Genomic DNA, 18,385 nt, shown 5'->3' with positions numbered 1-18,385 from the left:
CTCGCTAGCTGGAACATCAGGACCATGTGCCCCGGACTTACTGCAGACCTTCCGTGGATCAATGGTGCCAGGAAAACCGCTGTCATCGATAGGGAACTGGCATGACTAAACATCGACATTGCGGCTCTACAGGAGACCCGGTTGGCCGACAACGGAACTATCAGAGAAACCAACTACACCTTCTACTGGCAAGGGAAGTCTCCGGACCAACCAAGACAGCACGGTGTTGGGTTCGCTGTGAAGAACACGCTTGTTAACTCCATAGAGCCACCCACAGGAGGCACAGAGAGATTACTTACCCTCCGATTGTCAACAACTTTCGGCCCAGTCAGAATTCTTAGCGCGTACGCCCCAACCCTCTGCGCCACCATCGAAGAGAAAGAACAGTTCTACCATGCACTGGACGAAGTGTTATCCAAGATTCCCAGAAGTAACGCTCTCTATCTCCTTGGAGACTTCAACGCAAGAGTAGGAGCCGACCACATGGCCTGGCCCACCTGCCTTGGAAACTTTGGGAGAGGAAAGATCAATAAGAATGGTCAGCGTCTGCTTGAGCTTTCGTGTCACCACGGCCTGTGCGTGACAAACACATTCTTCAAGTGCAAAGAGATCCACCAGGTGTCATGGAGGCACCCCCGCTCCCGCCACTGGCACCAGCTTGACCTCGTCATCACCAGAAGAACGGATATTGGCAGCACCCTCCTCACCCGCAGCTACCACAGTGCAGACTGCGACATGGACCATGCCCTCGTGGTAAGCAAGGTGCGCATAATGCCGAAGAGGTTGCACCACTCCAAGATGAAGGGTCGCCCACGCATCAACACCAGTTGTGCCAGCAACCCAGTTAAGACCCAGCAATTCATCAACAAGATGGAAGATGCACTTGGCGAGGGAGTGGCGGCAGATGACATTATCGAATCCAATTGGCCACGTCTCCGCGACGCCATATACAACTCCGCCATTATTGCTTACGGGAAGAAAGAGCGGAAGAACGCTGACTGGTACGAGGCTCACTGGGAAGAAATGGAACCCGTGATCGAGGCTAAGAGGAAGGCCCTACTGGCTTACAAGGCCACGCCCACTCCCAGTACACTTCAAGCTCTACGGGCTGCCAGGAACAAAGTCCAGAAGACCGCCCGCCACTGTGCCAACACCTATTGGCTAAACCTGTGCAGAAGCATCCAGGAAGCTGCCTATATAGGCAACGCATGAGGAATGTATGAGGGTATCAAGAAGGCAACAGGCCCAATCCCCTCCAAGATCGCCCCCCTTAAGTCCAAGACAGGTGAGGTCATCACTGACCAGGAACAGCAAATGCGGCGGTGGACCGAGCACTACCTCGAGCTGTACGCAACGAAGAACACCGTAACAGACACTGCTCTTAACGCCATCCCAGACCTACCAGTCATGGAGGAGCTAGACACCCCACCTACTGCGGCAGAGCTCAGCAAAGCCATCGACCGCCTCGCTTGCGGGAAAGCACCAGGAAGCGACGGAATCCCTCCAGAAATCCTAAAGAGCGGGAAACCAGTCCTGCTACAGCCGTTCCACCATCTACTCTGTCTCTGCTGGAAGGAGGGTTACATCCCCCAGGATATGAGAGACGCCAACATTATCACCATGTACAAGAACAAAGGAGACCGCAGCGACTGCAACAACTACTGGGGCATCTCTCTCCTCAGCGTCGTCGGCAAAGTATTCGCCCGGGTCGCTCTCGCCCGCCTGCAGACCCTTGCTTCCCGCGTCTACCCAGAGTCCCAGTGTGGCTTCAGAGCTGGCCGCTCAACAGTGGACATGATCTTCTCCCTACGCCAGCTGCAGGAGAAGTGTCACGAGCAGCATAAACCAGTCTACCTCGCCTTTATCGACCTCACGAAGGCGTTTGATCTGGTCAGTCGAAGCGGACTCTTCAGCTTGCTACGGAAGATTGGCTGTCCACCACATCTGCTTGCTGTGGTCATGTCCTTTCACGACAACATGCACAGCACGGTGTCCTACAACGGCGCAACCTCTGAGGCCTTCCCAGTTAGCAGCGGAGTAAAGCAGGGCTGCGTCCTCGCGCCTACGCTGTTTGGAATCTTCTTCTCCATGCTCCTCCAATACACCTTTAAGGACTGCAGCGAGGGTGTCTTCATTCACACCAGATCCGATGGCAAGCTCTACAACCTGGCCCGTCTACGAGCCAAGACCAAAGTCAAAGAGGTGCTCATCCGTGAGATGCTCTTCGCCGACGACGCAGCCTTGACATCACACTCCGAAGAGGGACTCCAGCAGCTAGTCACTTGCCTTTCCCACGCATGCAAGGAGTTCGGACTAGCCATCAGCCTGACGAAGACGAATGTTATGGCTCAAGGCACGGGGACTCCCCCATGCATCACCATCGACGGGTACACCCTGGAGGTTGTCAACGACTTCACTTACCTCGGGTCCACCATCTCGAGCTCTCTGTCAGTCGACTTGGAGGTCAACCGGAGAATCGCCAGGGCAGCCACAGTTATGGCCAGACTGAACCGGCGAGCGTGGAACAATTCCAGCCTCACTGAGAAAACCAGACTGCGCATCTACCAAGCCTGCGTACTCAGCACTCTCCTCTATGGCAGCGAGACATGGACCACCTACGCAAGGCACGAAAGGAAACTCAACAGCTTCCACATGAGGTGCCTGCGACGCGTCCTGCATGTCGCCTGGCAGGATAAGGTCCCCAACACCGAGGTGCTGAAGCGAGCCAATATGAGCAGTTTGCATGCAGTTCTTAGTGAGAGATGCCTCAGGTGGCTCGGCCATGTCAAAAGAATGGACGCAGGCCGTATCCCCAAAGACCTCCTCTACGGCGAGCTAGCAGAAGGCAAGAGGATGACAGGGCGCCCAAAACTGCGGTTCAAAGACATCTGCAAAAAGGACATGACACAATGCTCCATCAATCTCAACACATGGGAAGTTCAAGCAAACGACCGCCTAGCCTGGAGGCTCGCGGTCAGGCAAGGTACGTCACGTGCAGAGGCTGCGCGCAACGAGGAGGCGGTCCAGAAAAGATCGAGGCGGAAGCAGCATCAACAGCAGCAACAACGGCCATCTGCCTTCACCTGTAACAAGTGTGGCAGGGATTGTCACTCCCGAGTCGGACTGCACAGCCATTTTCGGCGGTGCAGATAGACTCTCAAGAAGCTACGCCATCGTCTCTCGAGACGGACGGCTGCCGACGACGACAATTCAGTGGCATTTAGTATATTCACAGAATTGCACAACCATCACCTCTGTTTCTAAAATATTGTCATTCCCCCAGAGGTGCACAGTTGACCCACTAAGCAGTTCTCATTTCTCCATCCCCCAGCCCTTGGCAAGCACTTATCTGTTTCTGTCTCTATTGATTTGCCAATTCTGTACATTTCATAGAAATAGAATCATACAATATATCACCTTGTAGTCTAGCTTTCTTCACCTAGCACAATGTTTTCAAGGTTCATCCATGTTGTAGCATATATCCGATTTCTTTCTTTTTATAGTCGAATAATCTTTCATTATGTGGATACAGCAGCTTTTGTTTATCCATTCATTCATTTATGGACATTGGATTGTTGCTTCCCTTTGACTATTGTGAATAGATTTCCTGTGAATGTTGGTGTACGATTTTTTTTTTGAATAACTCAGTTATTTGGGTCCAACTGCTGAGTGACACTGCAATGATATGTTCAACATTTAGGAACCGCCAAACTGTTTTCCTAAATGGTTGCGCCATTGTAGATGCCTCCCCACCACCCAGCAATGTACAAGGGTTTCAATCTCACATCCTCAGCAAGAGTCGTTGCTTCCCTTTTGTTTTGGTTTTATTATAGCCTTTCTTGTGTATGTCAGGTGACATCTCATTAAGGTTTTGATTTACATTTCTCTAATTACTAATGATATTTCATATCTTTTCATGTGATTATTGATCATTTGTGTATCTTTGGGGTGGAAATGTTTATTCAAGTCCCTTGCCTATTTTAAAATTGAGTTGTTTGGCTTCTTGTTGAGTTGTAAGTGTTCTTATATATTTGGTAGCAGATCCTTATGAGACCTGTGATTTGCAAATATGTTGTCCATTTCATAGATTCTTTTCACTTTCTTTATAGTTTTTCACTATGCTTTAAATTTTGATAATCTCTATTTTTCTTTTGTTATTTGTGTACTTTGTGTCATATCTAAGAGTCTATTGCCAAAATCCAAGGCCATGAAGATTGACTTCTGTGTTTTCTATTAATTGTTCTAGTTTTAGCTCTGAAATGCAGGTCTTTGGTGCATTTTGAGCTAAGGTTTGTTTACTGTGTGAGGTATGGTTCCCTCCCCCTTTTTTTTCCTTGTGCATGGCCAGATCCTCCAGCACCACTTACTGAAGAGACTATTCTTTCCCTCAGTAAAGGGTTTTGTTGGAAATCAGTTGATCATACACAAATGGGTTTATTTCTGGCCTCACAATTTTATTTTGTTAGTTTATGTGTCTATCCATATGCCAGTACCATACTTCTCTGGTTACTGTAAGTTAGTAGTACATTTTGAAATTAGAAAGTGTGAATCCTCTGTTTTTTTAATTCTGAATATTGTTTGGGTATTGGAGCCTCTTGCAATACCATATGAATTTTAGGATCAACTTTTATTTTTGCTAAAACATTGTTGGAATATTGTTAATATTGCATTGAATTTGTAAATCACTTTTGGGAATACTGCCATGTTCAAAATATTAAGTCTTCCAGTCCATAATCACAAGATGTCTTTTGGTTTATTTAGGGCTTTAAAGATTTTTAACAGTATTTTGGAGTTTTTGTTGTATAAGCCTTGATCTTCATTGGATAAATTTATTCCTAATATTTTGTTGAAGATTTTTGCATCTCTGTTCATACGAATTATTGGTCTATAGTATTCTTTTGATGTCTTTCTCTAGTTTGGTTTTTAGAGTAATTGTGACCTCATAGGATTATTTAGTGTTGTGTTTCATTCTTTTTTAAATGAATTTACAAAAAAATTGAGTTAGTTCTTTCTTAAATGGTTAGTAGAATTTAGCTCTGGACTTTCCATTTTAAAAAGTTTTGAACATCAATAAATTGCTATATAGTTTGAAAAAATTAAAAAAAGATTTGATTACTGATTCAATCTCCTTGTGATAGGTCTGTTCAGACTCTGTATTTGTTCTTCAGTTACTTTTGCAGTTTGTGGGTCTGTAGGAATTTGTCCATTTCATTCACGTTATACAATTTGTTGAATAATTGTTCATAGTTTTTCTTATAATCCTTTGTAAATTCAGATGATTGGTATATATGTATCATTATATGTATACCAAATATGTGTAATATATATATATATATATATATATGTATATATATATATATATATGTATATATATATATATATATATACATATATATATGGCATCATTTGGTATACCTATAATATTACAGATACTGTTCGGTATATACTATAACACACACACACACACACATATACACATACATACATACATAAAAATGGTATTATAGCAAAAACTGCTGAAAAAATTACTAATTTAATTCCCTATATAACCTTCACAACTTGTAGAACTGTCCCTGGAGGTGGAGGAGCAAGGACAAAGAAATGTCAGCTTGAGTGTCAATCAGGCAAAGATGCTGCTCAACTGGGATATGGTACAGAAATTTGGTGAGTCAGGTAATGACTGAGACAGGGGAGAAGGTCAATGAGGCTTCACAGTGGGACAAGTGACCAAGGATGTGACAAACACTGAATTAAGTATTAAAGGGAAGTATGGGCTATGGTAGGACAAAGGAGAGTGTGCATCCCAGAAGGAAGGGGGCCTGTTGAGCACCCCAAGATGTCAACCTTGGCCTCATCCTGCAGGGCTTTCTGTGGTGGGGCTTGTCTCCTCTCCAGGGATGGGCAAGCTGCTGGCTGAGGCCCCCCTGGTCCTGGGAACCGAGGAACAGGCAGTTCTGCATGGGACACACTGGGTCTCCCCTGTCCTGCTCTCAAGTGTCATATCTGCCTTTGTGAGCGACAAGGATACCCAGAACCTGAGCTCCCCAGTCTCCTTTGTCTTCCAGCATGTGAGTCCTGGTGGGATGGGGTGGTGGGTGTGGAAGAGACCTGAGTCTTGTGCACCCCTGGAAAGCCCATCTCAAGTGAGGTCTGGGTCAGCATTTCTGGGCACCAGAACCAGCAACTCACACCAGTGCCCTGTTCCTACAGTCAGTGACCCCTGGGCCAAGGCAGCGGGTGTTCTGTGTCTTCTGGGAGCATGGCCAGAATAGATGTGGTCACTGGGCCACCAAAGGCTGCTGGATGGTGAGCACCAGAGACACCAGCACCACCTGCCAATGCACCCACCTCAGCAGCTTTGCCGTCCTCATGGCCCAGTCTGATGTGCAGGTGAGAACCTTGCGATTGGACTTTATTCAAGTCTATTGCTGTGTTTTAAATTTCCACGCATGTAGCACCTTAAACACACACACACACACACACACACAAACACACACACACACCCTCTCTCTACACCTTTGTTATCTTGCAGCTTCTCCAGGTCAGCAACCTGGCATAGTGTAGCTGAGTTTTCCTCTCAGGGTCTTACAAGGCTGAAATAACTGCAATCTTATCTGAGGCTTGGAGTCCTCCTCTACGCTCCCTGATTGCTGCCACATTTCAGTTCCTTGTGGTTTTAGGGCTGAGGTCTTGCTCTCTTGCTAGCTGGCAGCTGGGATCACATACAGCAACTAGGGGCTACCTGCATTCCTTCTTATGAGACCCTCTCACAATGTATTTGTGCTCTTGTCTGGAGGCCAGTAGGAGAAGCTCCCTCACATCCAAATATTCTCCAGCAAAATCCCAGTTCCCTAATTTGGTAAGGCCTAACCAGTATAACTTCCTTTCTTAAAAATCAAATGATGTAAGACTTGGATTCCAGCTGCAAAATTCTGTCAAAATAGCACCTAGATTGGCATTCAATTAAAAGCCTGGAAGAAAATGTATGTACACCAGTGGGTGGGGATGTGATTGCCAAATTAGAATTCTGCTTAGCACAGGAATCTTTAAGATGGGGTCTCTCAGGGGCTGCAAAAAGAAGATTTGGTAATGGCAGAGGTCAGAGGGGGCCAGGGAGCCAGTGATTATAGGTGGGTCAGAAGTATAGCTGCATTTTCCCCTGGCCAGATGAGCTGGTTACTTTTGGATTGCCAAACCAGAGACTTACTCAGTTGATCTCAATTAAAAAGTATTTAGTGTGAACACCGACATGAAAATAAGCTTGAAAAGGATCATAAGCAATGGTCAGGAGCCCTTAAGAGTTTGAACAACACTTCATGGCCATGTTTTCTCCCAACACTTAGCTAGATAATGCAATATTCATACTTTTATTCACATACACTATTATATTTATTGAAAACTAAAAATATGTGTGTTTCAAACTCAAACAGAATAAAAGAGAAACTTCGAAGTTTCTCTGTCTCACATCTAACCCCAGACACCGGGTTCCTCTTGCCTCAGACAACAAAAGTTGTTAGTTTCTCCTGCATTTTTCTATAATGTTTATACATATAAAAATAATACATGCATTTGTTTTTTGCCTGTTTTTTCACTCACATAGTGGCAATTTTCACTGTTGTGCATTTTGTGTTTTTATTTATTACACTTAAGAGATTATTCCAATCTTCAAATAGACACTCCATTATTTTTATTGTAAGTGCATTTCATTGCATGAATGTCCCCTAAATTACAAACCAATTCTTCTCATAGTGGGCATGTTGTTTCATGATCATTTACACTAAAGTTGTAATAATCACACACACTTCATTGTTTTTCTGTTTGAGCATCTAGTTATGTATACTGCATCAAATTCATAACTGCATGTTGGTAGATATTTCTCTGTTTCAACATAGAGAGGTCACTTATGTGAACACTCCCACCAGCGTTACATGAAGCTGTGATTCCTCACTCCCTCACCGCAGGGTCATTATCAAAGTTTTGGATCTTTTATCCATCTGAGAGTTAAATGTAACATCTAGGAAAATTTTTATATCTTTTTTTTTTGGCAGAATTTTATGGTTCTTTTAACACAAATACAATGTGTACACAATCTGTCTATTCATTTTCTTTGCTGCACAGCGTGGCATTGGGATTGGTGACTCTGATGGGTAGCTTGGCTGCTCTTTCCACAATGGCTTTGAGGTTCTTTGAGGAGACATTGTGAGCAATCTCAGCACAGTAAGATTTGTTGCACATCAGTAGCACTTCAAGCTCCTTGACGTTGTCGACCGGGAACTTTTGAAAACCACTGGGCAGCATGTGCTTTGTTTTCTTGTTGCTCCCATAACCAATGTTGGGCATCAAGAGCTGGCCCTTGAATCTTCTACGCACCCTATTGTCAATACCTCTGGGTTTCTGCTAGTTTCACTTAATTTTGACATATCAGTCTGACTGATGCCGGATGAACTTCTTGGTCCTCTTTTTGACAATCTTAGGTTTCACAAGGGGTCTGGGGGCAACCATGGTGCCGACTAAGAGATGGCTGCCACCTCCATAGGCAGTGCCGAGGAAGAGTGTGAAATGGAACATCATTTAAGAGCGACTTGTATTCGTGTCTCTGGAAACAAGATGTTCATTTCTCGGTCCATTTTTCTATTGGTCTATTGATACATTTCTTATGGATCTGGGAGCTCTTTATGTGGTAGAGGAATTAGTTTTATCTTATTACACCAAAGATTGTCAAACCTAGTATGCTATTTATTTGTAAATACCTATTTAAAAAACAATTTCAATATTACTGATTTGTTGCAACAATAAAAATAGTAAATAATACCATATTGCCCTTTATCCAGATGCACCAACTTTAAACATTTTACCTCTATTTTCTTTATCATTTTTACATTTTGTTTTTCTCTCCCTCCCTCTTTTTCTCTTTCACCTACTTACACTAAAATAAAATTGTTTTTTAAATCTCCTCATGGATTTAAGATGACTTGAAAAAATAGACAGGAAAAATTTTAATTTTTAAAAACAAAGACATCAGAGCATAGTACTTTTCCTTCTTTACCCAACGATCTAAATCTGTAAGAAACAGGTGTTGCAGAGATGAAGTGAGTGAATCTGGGGTGAGGAATTGATACCAGGACATCGAGTCTCTGGGCACAGACTGTCACACAGCAACACAGAGCTATGTGCCTCTGTGACCCTTAGTCATGCCCAAAGTCTAAAGGAAAATAAACCCTATAAATTCCAGGGCTTAGTCTTGAGTGAGGACACTCCTATTTCTTAGTTTATCCAGGGCTTCTGAGGGGCTGATTAATTTTTCAATTAATCAGACAGAACCCCAGAAAATTCTAACAGTGTCCATAAATATCACAAAGTTACCTGGTTCTGCCTCCATTCCTGATTTTGTTGTACCCCTTCCCCACTAAAAAATTGGAAATGGTGGAAGGATCATTAATCCAGAACAGGAAAGTGTGACTGATATCTCTTCTTTGCTGGGTCCCAGGAGGAGGATCCCGCCCTGGCTGTGATCACCTACGTGGGGCTGAGCCTCTCTCTGCTGTGCCTCCTCCTGGCAGCCCTCACCTTCCTGCTGTGCCGACCCATCCAGAACACCAGCACCTCCCTCCACCTGCAGCTCTGCATCTGCCTCTTCCTGGCCCACCTGCTCTTCCTCACGGCCATCGACAGAAAAGAGCACAAGGTACTGACACTGTCCCAAAGGACCCTCTGACCAGTCTAGGAAATGCTGAGTACATGAACCATGATGCATTAAACTCCTTTAAAAAATGTCCTTGGGTTCTGGGAAGGTTAGGGGGTGAGTAGTCACTTTTACCTTGACTGATCCAACCAGAAAACACATCATTTTTTGACAGTTCCTTCATATACAACAGAGTTCTCCCCAAAGGCGAGGTATAGGAGAGGTCCTGGGATCATGCTCCACCCGGACAATCCAACCTGGTGACTAACTTCTCCCCCAGGTGCTGTGTGCCATCATCGCAGGTGCCTTACACTACCTCTACCTGGCCTCCTTCACCTGGACGCTGCTGGAGGGCTTGCACCTCTTCCTCACTGCGCGCAACCTGACTGTGGTCAACTACTCCAGTGTGAGCAGGTTCATGAAGAAGTTCATGTTCCCTGTGGGCTATGGAGTCCCAGCTGTGATTGTGGCCATTTCTGCAGCTTCCAGGCCTCACCTTTATGGAACACCTACCCGGTAAGGGCAAATTCCCACCTTTTTTCTTCTCCACCATGTCTATGGCCTTTGTAAGACCAATGCAGCATTTGATTATGCCAGGTTACATTAATAGAGACAATAAGTGATAATCCTCAGGGCATCTTTCTGTTGGCTATTTATAATAGTTAAGGAGAATGTCTTTAAACCTCTCCTTGAAATAACAAAAGTATAATTTTAAAATGTGCTCTGGACATTATTATAAACAATTTAACCTACTTCTTTATCCAAATCCTATAGGATGTTCTGATAATGTATTTGGAAAAGCAGAGGTGATTTAAATCATATAAAGAATAGGTTGCATCGTAGTTGACATTTACATGGTGCTTACTCTATGCCAGGCATTTTCCTAACTGTTTTAATATTACTTAATGCAATTTATCCTCACACCAGTACTGTAAAATAGACAGCACAATTTGACCCATTTTACAGATAAGTAAATTGAGGCACAAGTAGTTTAGTAATGCCCCAAAATGAAGAGCTAGTAAGTACCAGCAGTGGGATTCAAACCTAGGGAGTCAAGCTCCAGGGCTTCACTCTTCAATTTCCAGATTTTAATACTAGATTTAATGTTTTTACTTATTTTTGAGATATGTTTCAAATACCATAAATTTCACTCCTTTAAAGAGTACTTATAAGTGGTTTTGATGATAATCACAGAGTAGTACAGCAGATACCATAATCGAATTTCACAACATTTTCAACTTCTCTAAAGCAACCTTGTAGACATTGTCACGTACTCCCCATTCTTGCTACCCACTCCTCTGCCACAACCCCTGACAAACAGTAATTTACATGCATCTACCTATCCTGGATATTTCTCATAAATGAAATCATATATGTCGTCATTTGTGAGTGGATTTTTTCACTTAGCATGATGTGTTCAAGGTTCATCATGTTGTATCAAGTATCATGACGTTCTCCTTTGTTGTTGCTGGTGTTGTTTGTCAATAATATTTCATTACACAGAATTTCCTCATCTTTAAAATCCACCCACCAGTAAGTAGACATTCAGATTGTTTCCATTTTTTACTGCTATGAAAGATGCCACTATAAACACACATGTACAAGTGTAAAATTTAAAAAAAATTAAATTTATTGGGTGACATTGGTTAATAATATTATATATCTTTCAAGTGTACAATTCTCTGGTACATCATCTGTATATTGCATTGTGGTTTCCACCCAAAGTCAAATTTCTTTCCATCACCATATATTTGACCCCCTTTACCCCTATTACTTTCTCCTACCCCCATTTCTATAACCACCATATTGTTGTCTGTGTCTATAAATTTTTGTTTGTTTGTTTGTCCTGCTTGTTCATTTGTTGCTTTCGGTTTTGTATCCCACATATGAGTGAAATCACATGGTTTTTGACTTTTTCTGTCTGAATTACTTCACTTAACATGATATTCTCAAGATCCATCTATGTTGTAGCAAGGCATACTTCATCTTTTTTCTGTGACTAAGTAGTATTCCATTGTATATAACTACCACATCTTTATTTGACCATTTATCAAAGGACACTTCAGTTGTTTTCATGTCTTATCAACCATGAGTAATGCTGTAATGAACCTAAGGATGCATATATCTTTGTGAATAAATGGTTTCAAAAATTTCAGGTAGATACCCAAAGGTAACCCATTTAGTGGGAGAAGGTATTTGCAAACAACACCTCTGATAAGGGGTTAATATCCAAAACATATAAAGAACTCATACAACTCAACTGTAACAAAACAAACAATCCAATTAAAAAACGGGCAGAGAACCTGAACAGACACTTTTTCTAAGGAGACATACAAATGACCAACAGATACAGGGAAAGATGCTCAACTTCACTAGCTGTTATGGAAGTGCAAATTAAAACTATAGTGAGATGCCACCTCTCACTTGTTAGAATGGCTGTTAGCAACAAGAACAAGTAACAAGTGTTGGAGAGGTTGTGAAGAAAAAGGAACTCTCATTCACTGCTGGTGAAAATGTAAATGGGTACAGACACTATGGAAAACAGTATGAAGTATCCCCAAAAAATTGATACTAGAATTACCATATGACATTTACAAGTTTTTGTGTGGACGTATGTTTTCATTTATCTTGGGTTTATATATATTAGCAGAATTGTTGGGTCATATGGGAAATATGTATAGTATTCCGACAAACCACCACCTGTTTTCCAAGGTAGCTGTACCATTTTCCACTCCCATCAGCAATATTTGAAGCTTTCTTTTCAATGTGTCCACATCATTGTCAACACTTATTTTCTATTTTAGCCACCCTAATGAGTGTGAGGTGACATTTCATTGTGGTTCAAATGTCCTCCTTTAACACTTTTGTCCTAAAATCTATTTTGTCTGATATTAATGATTAATGATGTTGAACATTGTTTCATGTGCTTATTGACTATTTGCATATCTGCTTTGCAGAAATACCTAGTCAAATCTTTGGGGTCATTTGTCTTTTTATTGTTGAGTTGTAAAAGTTCATAATATATTCAGGATACTAATCCATGATCAGTATAAGATTTACATATGTTTTGTCCCAGTCTGTGTCTTTTCACTTTTTTGACAATGTCCTTTAAAGCAGAAAAGTTTTAAATTTTGATGGTGTCAAGTAATCTCTTTTTATTTTGTTGCTGTGCTTAGAGTTTTATGTCTAAGAATCCATTGCCTAACTCAAGGACACAAAGACATACTTCATTTTTTCTTCTAGAATTTTTATAGTTTTAGCAATTGCAATGACATCTATGATAGGAGTTCATTTTTGTGTATGGTGTGATATATGGGGCTTTTTTGTTCTTTGCTGAGACGAGCTTTCAGTCAAATTAAATACACATCAAATTTGGAGAATAAGTGGTTCCCAGGGAGCTAAAGGGTCAGAAAAAAATACTGAGTGTGCTCTGAGGGTGATAATGGTGCTTTTAATGGGCTCCCAAATCAGTCAGATCTCTCTGTTGTCTGCAATGCTATCAGCTTTTGGCTGCCTCACCACTGAACTGGGGAGGGAAGTAATGTAAATAGTTGTGAGTTAAAACATCACAGAGTGCTTCCTCACCAGTCTTATCAAGAGTTTCTTGGATGGACTATTTTTAATTTGTTCTGTGGCTTTGGGTAGTTGCCAGAGTTTTGAAAAGGTTGCTTTTAGTTGTTTGGTTTCTATTTTTGTTGTTTCAGAAGGAGAACAAGTCTTCACTCTTCCATTCAGGAAGGCAGTCTCCCAGAACATGCACTCCTAACAACAATATGCTGCTAAAATTTATGTTCACCTGCATTGACTCGGCTCTTTCCAGGTGTTCTCCTTGGATGCTTCTGTTCTTTCTTGCTTGCATTCTCCTCAGTGTGTATTTCATTGTTCTAAAATGTCCTGTCTCCTTTATACAGGGGTGTGCAAAAGTAGGATTACAGTTGTTCGTATGGAAAATAATACAATAATTAGTAAATAATAATAAAAGAATGAATCTCTGTTTTGCATATGCACAACTATAAACCTACTTTTCCCATCTGGGCATTACCTTAACATTGGATCAAAGGTGAATTCTATCACTGCGTATCAGTAAAACCTTGAGCAATAGACTTAAGCCCTTTATGATTCACTTACCAACCTGTAATCATGTAAGACCTTTTGTTTTACACTGTTGTCAAAATTAAAAAAGATAATTCAACAACAGAAGACAACTCAATTTAAAAATAAGCAAAATGTTTGAATAGACATTTCTCCCAAGAGATGTAAATAATTAGTATGAACATGAAAATATGCTCAACTTCATTAGTTTGGAAAGTTTAATTGAACATATCAAAATGAGATGTCACTTCCTAGTAATTAGGTTAAATGGCCAAAATAAAAAGACAGAGAAAAAGCATTTGTTTGCAAGGATGTAGAAAAATTTGAACCCTTATACATTGCAGGTTGGAATGTAAAATAGTGCAGCCACTTTGGAAAATGATTTGACAATTTCTCAGATGTTGAACACATATATCTATCACTTGACCCAGCAATTCCACTCCTAGATATATACCCAAAACAAATGGAAACCCATGCCCACACAAAAACATGTACATGAATGCTCACAGCAGCATTATTCAAAAAATACCCCTAAATTAGAAACACATTAAATGTCCATTAATTGATGAATTGATAAATAGAATGGCATAGCTCTACAACAAAATATTATTTGGCCATTAAAAAGGAACTAAAAATATTATTCAGCCATACAAACATGCTGAAACATGTGAACCTTGATTGAGAAACATGCTAGGTGACAGAATCCAGTCATAAAACACCACATATTGTGTATGATTCCATTTAGGTCCAGAACAGACAAATCCATGGAGACAGAAAATAGATCAGTGGTGCTGTGGGGCTGTGGTGGGTGGAGAGGTGCACGGAGGCAAGAATGAGGACTGATGGCTAATGTGAATGTTTTAAGGAGTTGACAATGTTCTCAAGTTAGATTGCGATGATCTCACAACTCTGAGCATGTTAAAGGTCACTGAACTGTACAGTTTAAATGGGTGAATTTTATGGTATGTGACATACATCTCAAAAAAGCCATAAGTAAAAAAATGCAGTAGGTGGGTTTTGGAGCTGATGCAAATAATTTATTGATTAAGGCAAGAACGGCCTTTAGAATCATGTGAGATACACAGGACTCAAAAACTGTTAAAACATATACAGACTTCTCCTGTGCTTCAGCACAATCTCAGTGACATTCACTTATTGCTCCAATCTCAGCTCAAATATAATTTTCTTGTGGAATCTTCCTTAACCATTCTAATTTCCTGGATGCCAAACTAAGCATGACATCAAATGAAGCATTCTCTTAGCTACTCATTTTTATTTTGCTCTTGCAGTGTGTCTGGTTGTGTGTCTCCTACCTGATGTGAGATGTGTGGGATTTAAGATCCTGTTTGCTTTCTTCACAACTGAATCTTCAGAGAGAAACATAGAGCCTATCACAGAAAAGACACTCAGTATTTGTTGATGAGTGAATTAGTGAATGGATTTACATAATTGTACCATATTTCAAAGGATCAATGCATTTTTTTTCTTTTCACATTCTGGAGTTTCTTTTTTCTCTTTGTTTATTTACTTATTTAATAATTTAAATATTTTATTTTTTATTCAATTACACTTGTCCCAATTTTCCCCCCTTTGATCCCTTCCACCCAGGCCCCCCAACCCCAGCTCCCATAGTCAATCCCCACACCATTGGCCATGTCAATAGGTCATTCATGTACATTCTTTGACTAATCCCTTCACCTTCTCCCAACTAGTTCCCCCTCCATCCCCCATTCCCTCTGACAGCTATCAGTCTGTTCCATGTATCTATGCCTCTGGTTCTATTTTGCCTGTTAGTTTATTTTGTTCATTAGATTCCACTTATAAGTGAGATCATATGGTATTGACCAATGCATTTTTAATTCTCTCTTTTTAGCTGCTGGCTCCATCCAGAAAAGGGATTTGCATGGGGCTTCCTTGGACCAGTCTGCACCATCATCTCTGTGCGTGATGACATTAGAGCATCCTTAATGCTGGGCTGATGGTCATTGGAAGAGCAGAATTATAATGAGGGGAAGGGGGATGACAGGAGCAGGAATACTCCTGGGTTCTGACAAGTTTCCTTTGGTTTTCTAAGACTTCTCCTAAAACTACAAACTCTAACACAGTTACTAAATATGAAAACTACTTAAGTGTGGAATTGCTGTTGGACAGGCTAGACTAGAGATAACAAATTAAAATGTTATTCAGTAACCCTTCTGTGGTTCCCTGAAGGTCAATCTAGCTTTCTTTCTGATGACGCTCTGGATTTTGAGAAGCAAACTCTCTTCCCTCAACAATGATGTGTCCACCCTCCAGAATACAAGGTAAAATGGAGACGAGGGTGACATTCCCACAAATACATGTGGTCCCAAGAGCAAGTTCTTGTGTTTCAGCAGCCCCTGATGTCCCATGGCAGCCAGCTAGGGTTCAATGGTGTGTTGCTGACTCCTGGCCACAATGGGCCGTCTCTAATCCCAGCTTGTGACTCCCTCAGCAGCAGCAAGAATTGACATTGGCTCTCAGTGGATTGAGCGTCAGCCTGCGAGCCAAGTGTTGCTTGTTCGATTCCCAGTCAGGGCACATGACTAGGTTGCACATCAGGTCCCCAAAGGTCCCCAGTTGGGGGCGTGAGTGAGAGGCAACCACACAATGATGTCTCTCTCCCTCTCTCCTTTCCCCCTCTCTAAAAATAAACAAACAAATAAATAATTATTTTTTTAAAAAAAGAACTAACATTGGCTGATAAACATTCTTTTCATTTTTGTCAGCAGTCCGATAACAAAAGTACAAAGAACCTGTATCCACTTAGGAATATCTGTGACTCTTCCCACAGCCCAGCGTACACTTTCTTACCCCACCTCAGGTCAGGCTCCTTCTCAGCCCTCTGCATTTCCGTGTCTGGAAAAAAATTCTATTCCAGGAGGTGTGGGCAGTGCTTTGTTCCAGAACCCCTGTATAAATTTAATGCTCTTTCCTTTGTGCTCATATGAGTATTCTTTCTCAATTTTGCATGCCGTTATTTAGTTGTATGAGTCATTTGAATAACCTGTGACCTTTCTGAAAATAGAAATCCTATCTCTGTCACTTTTAATGCCCAGGCTGCTGCACAGAGCCCGGCACACAGTACAGCCTCAGAAACGTTGGTTAAATAAAATCAGAGGTCTCCGTGGAACATCATACAATTTTTGAAACTTATATTATGAAGTGTCACAATCTTACTCAATCCAGTCAAAATGTCACCTTGGACCAGAGTGGCATTTCTCTTGTGGAGAATCATTGATAGCAAAGGACACAACTCAGTCTGTGAACTCATCACCAACAGGGGAAGGTAGTAGTATCCATGGGGTGGAGATGAGAGTGGCCTTGATTCTGTCACTCTGGGTGCACCATGGGCCTCCCTTCTCCTCCTACCCAGGATGCTGACATTTAAAGCAATGGCCCAGCTCTTCATCTTGGGCTGCACGTGGTGTCTGGGAATCCTGCAGGTGGGCCCAGCTGCGCATGCCATGGCCTATCTCTTCACCATCATCAATAGCCTGCAGGGCGTCTTCATCTTCCTGGTGTACTGTGTCCTCAGCCAGCAGGTACCACAATCCAGCTCCACCCAGGACTCTCCATTCTTACTCCTCTCAGTGAGCTGACTCAGAGCATGCTTTGCCTTTGCAGGTCCAGGAGCAATACAGGAAATGGTTGAAAGGGGTCAGGAAAACCAAAGGGGTTTCTGAGAAGTACACCCTCTCCAGCAGGGCCATGTCTGAAGCTTCCAAAGACAACGTGGTAAGGTCACAAGTTGCTCCCAGAGCCCTTCACGAACTGATCCAGTTGAGTAGCTCATGCCCATCACACTGGACAACCTGCGCATACAGCAGGGGATGCCCTAGCTTGGCTCCCAGTGGCTTTACTGTTTTACTTCTTTACCATTAGCTATGGTCTTGCTTAAAAAATATGTATTTTGCTCTTACTCCTTAGCAACTGTGTTCATCTTGACTTTTATATATCAGCACTCTTAGCGAACACCTACCCCGTGCCATGCATGGTTACTAAGTGAGCAAGAAGCAATGATCTGAAGCAGGGATGCACGTTCCTCTCAGAACCACCTCTATCTCATAGTCACTCAAAATCACCCAACAACATGGCAAAAATGGGGGAAATGATGTATGCATTTAAGAATTAAACAGAAATAAGTGTTAGTTGGCATTTTAGGCTTTCTTAGTAAGACTGCCTGATATTTTCAGCACCCTCCACCCACTGCAAGACCAGGAAGAAAAAGCTGTAATTGTATGGGAAAATTCATGGCAGTGACTACTAAGAAATACCACTGGTTTAGATTTTAAAAGTTCTTTTATAATCAAAATTTTTTAGACAGAAAATTTTTTTACTTACATTTTTTCACCTCTTCTTCCATTAAACCTGTTGAGTCTTCTTTCGCATTTGAAGGAGACTACTATGCCCCCAGAAAGTTCTGCACTTCTCTCACCTGTTCACCAAACCTCCACAAGTACTGATTTCCCTGTTGAATCTTCTATTTCCTCTCCCTATCTCAGCAAATATCCTTACCACCTATTTCACAGAGAAAATCCAAGTCATCACCATGACTGTGAACTGCATACTCTCAACCATGCTACACAAACA

At 41.9% G+C, this 18,385-nt stretch overlaps 1 protein-coding gene and 1 pseudogene across 1 annotated transcript in view; one reads left to right on the top strand and one right to left on the bottom strand.

Annotated features, from left to right (window-relative positions):
• ADGRE2 (adhesion G protein-coupled receptor E2) overlaps nt 1-17,583 on the top strand; it is a 28,407-nt gene extending 10,824 nt beyond the window's left edge. Inside the window, 10 exon segments of the mRNA XM_090289666.1 lie at nt 5,566-5,673; nt 5,863-6,068; nt 6,211-6,390; nt 9,488-9,685; nt 9,963-10,198; nt 15,648-15,714; nt 15,986-16,077; nt 17,169-17,337; nt 17,420-17,525; nt 17,528-17,583. Of these exon segments, the coding sequence (XP_090145792.1) occupies nt 5,566-5,673; nt 5,863-6,068; nt 6,211-6,390; nt 9,488-9,685; nt 9,963-10,198; nt 15,648-15,714; nt 15,986-16,077; nt 17,169-17,337; nt 17,420-17,525; nt 17,528-17,583 (1,418 nt within the window).
• LOC149999917 (large ribosomal subunit protein eL32 pseudogene) lies at nt 8,095-8,502 on the bottom strand (annotated as a pseudogene).
• Nucleotides 17,584-18,385: the final 802 nt, after the last annotated feature.

This window comes from Furipterus horrens, unplaced genomic scaffold, assembly GCF_987537825.1.
Source record: "Furipterus horrens unplaced genomic scaffold, mFurHor1.1.pri manual_scaffold_10, whole genome shotgun sequence".
NCBI lineage: Eukaryota > Metazoa > Chordata > Mammalia > Chiroptera > Furipteridae > Furipterus > Furipterus horrens.
This window is presented reverse-complemented; position numbering and strand designations above follow the sequence as displayed.